At 38.4% G+C, this 7,283-nt stretch overlaps 1 protein-coding gene across 1 annotated transcript in view; it reads left to right on the top strand.

Annotated features, from left to right (window-relative positions):
* COL24A1 (collagen type XXIV alpha 1 chain) overlaps positions 1-5,687 on the top strand; it is a gene marked incomplete at its 5' end in the record, with an annotated part of 418,086 nt that extends 412,399 nt beyond the window's left edge. The window contains 2 exons of the mRNA XM_089299394.1: positions 1,323-1,538; positions 4,229-5,687. Of these exons, the coding sequence (XP_089155520.1) occupies positions 1,323-1,538; positions 4,229-4,375 (363 nt within the window). The remainder of the gene's footprint in view (positions 1-1,322; positions 1,539-4,228) is intronic.
* Positions 5,688-7,283: the final 1,596 nt, after the last annotated feature.

A 7,283-nucleotide genomic window follows, 5' to 3' on the forward strand; every position in this document is an offset into this window, starting at 1 on the left:
GTTGTCATCCTTATGTCCTCTTTTTGCCTTTCCTCTCTTTTCCTGGGTTCGTTTTTTTTTTTTTTAAAGATTTATTTATTTATTTGAAATGCAGAATTACAGAGAGGCAGAGGCAGAGAGAGAGAGAGAGAGAGGTCTTCCATCCACTGGTTCACTCCCCAATTGGCCACAATGGCGGAGCTGCGCCAATCCAAAGCCAGGAGCCTGGAGCTTCTTCTGGGGCCCCAATGTGGGTGCAGGGGCCCAGGCACTTGGGCCATCTTCTACAGCTTTCCCAGGCCATAGCAGAAAGCTGGATTGGAAGTGGAGCAGCCAAGACTGGAACCGTACCCATATGGGATGCCAACACCACAGGTGGCAGCTTTACCTGCTATGCCACAGCACCAGCCCTTCCTGGGTTCTTTTGTTGTTATTTTATTTTCCTTCGCCATTACTTACAACTGATATTTAATTCTGTATCTGGAGACTAATATAAATTTTTCAGTGGAAATCATTTCTGTTCCCTTAATATCATGGCCATACCCTTGTTTACATGATATTAAAATAATAGTAATAATAATAACAATATCTGGAGCTATAGAAAAATCTACTTTCCTTTACAAGTCTGGAAAATCTTCAATCAGACCTCCTAACTCCAATTTTGTCCCATACTGGTCATGTTTTAAAATTAGTTAATATTTGGGCATCCCTTCAGTCATTCAGTAAACATTTATTGATGACTCCCTATATGACAGGAAATACATTGGAGCTGATAACACTTAGATTCTATCTGTGTCCTTAAAGGATCCTATAGTTAAAATTACTAAAACAAATTGTTACAAATTCTAACATATCTTTGGAAACAAATAAAGTATTTATAGACATAATTTCAGGTTTCTTATGAAGTTAAACCAAAAATATATATTGTTCTATATTATATATTGTTATATACAATTATTATATATAATGAGACTTTATAAAAATTATCTTCTTTTTTTATTATGTGTAGCAGCCTAATATGATGCTGGCATTAGTTCATATAGGAACAGGAGGTCCTATGGGTAACATTCTGCCCAACTCCTTGTTCAGTGATATCACCTTGGTTTCCTGAAGTAAGTCATGGTGAAAGTATTTCCACCATGGATTTCAGAAAATGCCATAAATCAGAGAATTTTTGCTCCACGAGACAGTTGTTGTTTAAACACTTTCAGGCACACCACAGATTGGCAATTTAAATTCCAAGAAATGGAACTTTCTCAAGGTTTCCCATCAAAGACTTGCCCAAACTATGAGTTTGTAAATTGCCACTTCTTATAACCTGCATATTGTTTCTATGACATTAGTTGGAGTTTGGTGTTGGGAAAGTCCAGATGAACTTCCTTCATTTACTGAGCTCAGAAGCTACTCATGTCATCACCATTCATTGTCTGAACACTGCAAGGTGGACAAGTACACAAACAAGTGGCCCAGGACTGCCCATTGGTTTTAAGGGATGGAATGGTCAGATCTTTGAAGAAAACACTCTACTTGAACCTAAAGTGCTTTCAGATGACTGCAAGGTAAGAAAATAGCACTTTTAGAAATGTTCAATGTGACTAACTTAAAACTAATGGACCTATACAACTAAAATATTGAGTGAGGCTTTAATTGCAAATTGCAAATGCAGAAAGAAAGTAAGTTTTCATGTTCCTAACTTGTAATCATATATCTTTCAGAATCAATCACTTGATTATATCATATCATGTCAATTTTTTTAACATTAACTTATCATTTGTGGTTTTTCCAATGTGAAACAGGTGCTAACAAATTTAATTTTATTCACCATATGAAATGATTGCATTATACTTAGATTGATGAATGGACAGGTGGAAGGATAGAAAGATGGATAGTTGGAGCATATATATAATGAGATTTCTGCCACAAATTATTACCACCGTTACTCTACAATCTCATTAGTGCTTGAAAGTTACAAAGACAAGACAGTTTTGTTTCCTTTAGCCAGCTCCTACGTCTGATATAAAATATGCATATCATTGTAAATTGCTTGATCCTACTCGTATTTTAAATATAGCCCATTTTTATTAAAGTTAAATAATGACTGTTTTGAGAAATTTATAATTTAAAGCATTGTTTCATAGAGCAGGTATCGGCCAACTACAGTCCTAAGACTGAGCCTGGTCCTGGACCTGTTGTTGTAAATAAAGTTTTACTGGAACACAGCCATACCCATAAGCTGTGAAAAATATTACATCAAAGGTCAGAAGTCATTCTTAATCTCCATATTCAAACAGATCAGTATTACCAACAGATTAGTTTAACATTTACAAACCTTGCCCAGAAAGATTCGGTAACTCACTAGTACCTCTGAGACACAATCCAAACTTACCAACTCTCTTCAGCACTTGTAACAATCAGGCCACCTTTCTAGCTCAGTCTTTCACTAGCTGGTAAAAGTTATCTATTTGGGCCGGCGCAGCGGCTCACTAGGCTAATCCTCCGCCTAGCGGCGCCGGCACACCAGGTTCTAGTACCGGTTGGGGCGCCGGATTCTGTCCCGGTTGCCCCTCTTCCAGGCCAGCTCTCTGCTGTGGCCAGGGAGTGCAGTGGAGGATGGCCCAAGTGCTTGGGCCCTGCACCCCATGGGAGACCAGGAAAAGCACCTGGCTCCTGGCTCCTGCCATCGGATCAGCGCAGTGTGCCGGCCGCGGCGGCCATTGGAGGGTGAACCAACGGCAAAGGAAGACCTTTCTCTCTGTCTCTCTCTCTCATTGTCCACTCTGCCTGTCAAAAAAAAAAAAATTATCTATTTGTTATAATAATAATAATAGGGATGATAATATCAGCAACAATTCCTGATACTGTTTATTGGGGGTTTGTTATATGGCAAATGGCCTCTGTACATTATTTTCTTAATCATAAATCTATGTAACAAAAATAGTAGTCCCATTTTTTACATAGAAAGTAAAGGCAGTGCCAGCACTGTAGCATAGCAGATTAAGCTGCTGCCTGTGACACCAGTATCCCACTGGATCCTGTCCCAGCTGCCCTAGTTTCAATCCAACTCCCTGCTAATGTGCCTGTGAAAGTAGCAGAAGATAGCCCAAGTGCTTTGGCCTCTGCAACCCACATGGGAGACCCGGATGGAGTTCAGGCTCCTGACTTCAGCCTGGCCATTGTAATCATTTAGGGAGTAAACTAGCAAGTGAAGGATCTCTCTCTCTCTCTCTCTCTCTCTCTCTCTGTAACTCTGCCTTTAAAATAAATAAAATAAATCCTTTAAAAAATAAAAAAGGGGCCAGCGCCAGGGCTCACTTGATACACTTTTATCTCATAGAATTTATCAGGAGCAAAGAGATCACACAGCAATAAGAGAAACAGACAGACCTGGAAGGAAGAAAGGAAAAAGAGAAATTACATAATTTTGATACACTTTTATCTCATAGAATTTATCAGGAGCAAAGAGATCACACAGCAATAAGAGAAACAGACAGACCTGGAAGGAAGAAAGGAAAAAGAGAAATTACATAATTGTAATTTAACTGCTCTGACTGAGGTGGTTCTGGTCATTCCCTGCTAAAGTACAAAGGCTGACACAGCTTATTCCTTTACCCAAGGAAGATGCCCTGCCCATCAAGTGAAGACAGAACATACAGTTACTACACACATGAGGAATAGTGCAGCTGTTTTATCCATATCTGAATTGTAAATAATAATAATAATAATTAAAAAAAAAAAAAACAGAAGCAGAAGCCTGGCCTTAGCCCCTGGAAGTAAAAACTCACACACACAATGCCAGTATAGAGAACAGAGTGAGCTGAGGTTTCTGATTATTAAGCAATTGCTGGGCCGGTGCTTTGGCAGGTAGCAGGTAAAGCCACCACCTGCAGTGCCAGCATCCCTTATGGGGGCCAGTTCAAGTCCAGGCTGCTTCACTTCTGATCCAGCTCTCTACTATGGCCTGGGAAAGCAGTAGAAGATGGCCCAAGAATCAGCGGATGGAAGACACCTCTCTCTCTTTCTCTCTCTCTGCCTCTGCTTCTCTGTAACTCTGCCTTTCAAATAAAAAAATAAATCTTTAAAAATAAAATAATATGATTTTTACCATTTATGAAGCATTGTTCTAGGTTTTTTTCCATTTGCTATCTGTAATTTTTAAAACAAACCTGCATTGTCTGTGAAGGGCATGCTCTGCCCACAATGATTGCTGATGAAACAGTTACACATGAAAGCATTTTGTTCTTATTTACAGATTCAGGATGGCAGCTGGCATAAGGCAAAATTCCTTTTTCACACCCAGGACCCTAATCAACTTCCAGTGGTTGAAGTACAAAAACTTCCTCATCTCAAAACTGAACAAAAGTATTACATCGAAAGCAGTTCTGTATGCTTTCTCTAATGTCTCTGAATTAGTTCAGAAATCATGCTGTTGGTCAGGTAATCACTGCAGAGGGGAAAACCTAGAAAGATAATGTCAGTATGAAATGCATGGAATAAAGTCTTGGTTAAAGAATCTCAGGAAGAAAAGATTTGCTCCTAAGAAGGAGAAAAGGCATTTTTAAAGGACTATGATTGATAAAGTATTTAATTCTTTTAAAAGTTATATTGATCTGAGCTTTCTTAGAGAATTCCCTAGAACTGAAAATTAATAAACACGGAATTCTTCAGGGTATTCTATGTTTTTTGACTGCCTGAGAGCAAAGTTTCCATTAGACAGCTGGAGACGCAGAGCACTGTGGAACAGTACTGGCTAATGTTCCCAAATGTGCAATGCTTCTGTCTAAAATTACAAGCTACAGTCTAATATGTCATATTTTCTCAAACACTAAGCTGTATTCAGGTCCCCATTGGGCATATACATCTTAGCCGGTGGTACACTACCTCTTACATGTTGCCTTTTTGTGTTGCTTGGTGCTCTTTCTAAACCAAGGTGCTTGTGGCTTTCGTAGACTATTTTATTTCTTTTTTTCTCTTTGTCATTAAGAGTGTATGTACTGGTTACATCAACATATGTATTGATTGTTACTTATTTTAATTTGTTTGGTCACATACTTAATAACAAGTAAAACAATTATTTATGTGAAGTCCTTCTTTTATTTTAAAATTCTCTTGGTACATATGGAATCAAAGCCAGCACATTGTAACCAGCACATTATAACACAAGAGAATTGAAAGGTTTCTTTTGTTTCTGTTTATTTTTTAAATTGCTATAGAAAATATGATGGGCCAGCCGCATCCAGTAGTAGGTTTGGGTTAGAGATTAGGAGTTGTGATATACTGTTTTAAAAATCCATGATCATCTGGAATGATACTTTGTGTATATATATTTTGTAAAATTTTAATTCAGCAAATCTTTTGAAGTTGCTGCTGTTTTAAATTATAAAAACTTTATATTTCTGCTTTGTAGAAAGCACATATTTTTTTGAAGTATTCATTGATTTTCTTTCACTGTGCTTAAATTTAATGTGTTAGGACTTAAAGAATTTAATTTACCAGCCTTGAAGGAAACATCCAGGAAAAAAAAAAGGTCTTTTGCCTTTCAAATAGGCTTATTTAGTTCAATCTTTCCTTGTCGTCAGAGAAATGTTAGTTCAGCATTAAAAGAAAAATATTGTACCTCTTGGTATATAGAAAAGCTTGTTCATCTATTATACCGTTAGCCACAGCAAACAACACTTACCTATCTATAATAAAAATGTGCTTTAATTATTTTTGGTAGTCTTTGTTTTTCTTTTGTTATTCTTTCCTTTTTTTTATGTATGATATCCCCTCTGGCATTGCCATTCTACACTAGTTATATTTACATTATTAGAAAATAATCTGCTCTATAACTATACGGAAGGATTATAGAGGCATGGGACAGAAATAAACTCTCACATATGTGGTCAAATTATTTTAAGCATGGGTGCCAACACCACCCAAAGAGGAAAGGGTGATATGGTGATATTTTCAACAACTGGTGTTTGGAAAACTGTATATCCACATGTGAAAGAATGAACCTGGGCCTTTACCTTACATCAAATACAAATGTCAACTCAAAATGTGGTCAAAGACCAAACTACAAGAGCTAAAACTGTAAAATTCTTAGAAGAAAACATGGGAGAAAATCTTCATGACACTGGACTTGGCAATAATTTCTTAGGTGATACCAAAAGCACAGTCAGCAAGAGAAAAAAGAAAAACAGCTTGGACTACCTCAAAATAAAATCTTCTATGCATCAAAGTACATCATTGAGAAAGTGAAAAGGAATGGGTGTACAGCCTAGAATTGAGATGCCAGCTGCTGGCGCCGCGGCCCACTAGGCTAATCCTCCGCCTTGCGGCGCCGGCACACCAGGTTCTAGTCCAGGTCGGGGCGCCAGATTCTGTCCTGGTTGCTCCTCTTCCAGGCCAGCTCTTTGCTGTGGCCAGGGAGTGCAGTGGAGGATGGCCCAAGTCCTTGGGCCCTGCACCCCATGGGAGACCAGGAGAAGCACCTGGCTCCTGCCTTCAGATCAGCGCGATGCGAAGGCCGTAGCGTGCCAGCCACGGCGGCCATTGGAGGGTGAACCGACAGCAAAAAGGAAGACTTTTCTCTCTGTGTCTCTCTCTCTCTCACTGTCTACTCTGCCTGTCAAAAAAAAAAAAAAAAAAAAAAAAAAGCCAGCTAAGAACCCACGTCCAACATCAGAGTTTGATTCTTACTTCCAGTTTCTGATTCCAGCTTCCTGTGAATGAAGGCCATAAAAAAACAGTGGTGATGCCTCAATAATTGAGTTCTTCCCACCCACATAGGAGACCTGCATTGGGTTCTGGGCTCCCAACTTTGGCCCAACCTAAACCTAGTCACTGTGGACATTTAGGGAGTGAACCAGCAGATGGGTGATCATACCCCGACCCCATCTCTCTGCCTCTCAAATAAAAAAAAGTTCTTACAATTTTTATTTACTTATAAAGGTGAAAAAATTTCATGTATTTTGTTTTATACATATTTAGGAGCATAGTGATACTTCCCACACAAAACTTTAAAAGAAAGCAGAGGGAAGACACATGGAATGGTAGAAACTGTTTGCAAATCATATACCTGGTTTGGAATTAACATTCAGAATATGTAAGAAATACCTACAACTCAACAACAAAAACTAGAAGCAACCCAATTCAAAAATGGATAAAGGGCTTGAATAGACATTTCTCCAAAGAACTTACACAAATGTCCAGTAATTGAAAACGTACTCAAAATCACTAGCTATTAGGGAAATGTAAATCAAAACCACAGTAAAGTACTGCTTCAGTGGTACAATAGAGAATTACATTTGGTCCTTGTCCTT

The sequence above is a fragment of the Oryctolagus cuniculus genome, chromosome 7, assembly GCF_051225735.1.
Source record: "Oryctolagus cuniculus isolate XC-2025 breed Fujian yellow rabbit chromosome 7, ASM5122573v1, whole genome shotgun sequence".
In the NCBI taxonomy this organism is placed as follows: domain Eukaryota; kingdom Metazoa; phylum Chordata; class Mammalia; order Lagomorpha; family Leporidae; genus Oryctolagus; species Oryctolagus cuniculus.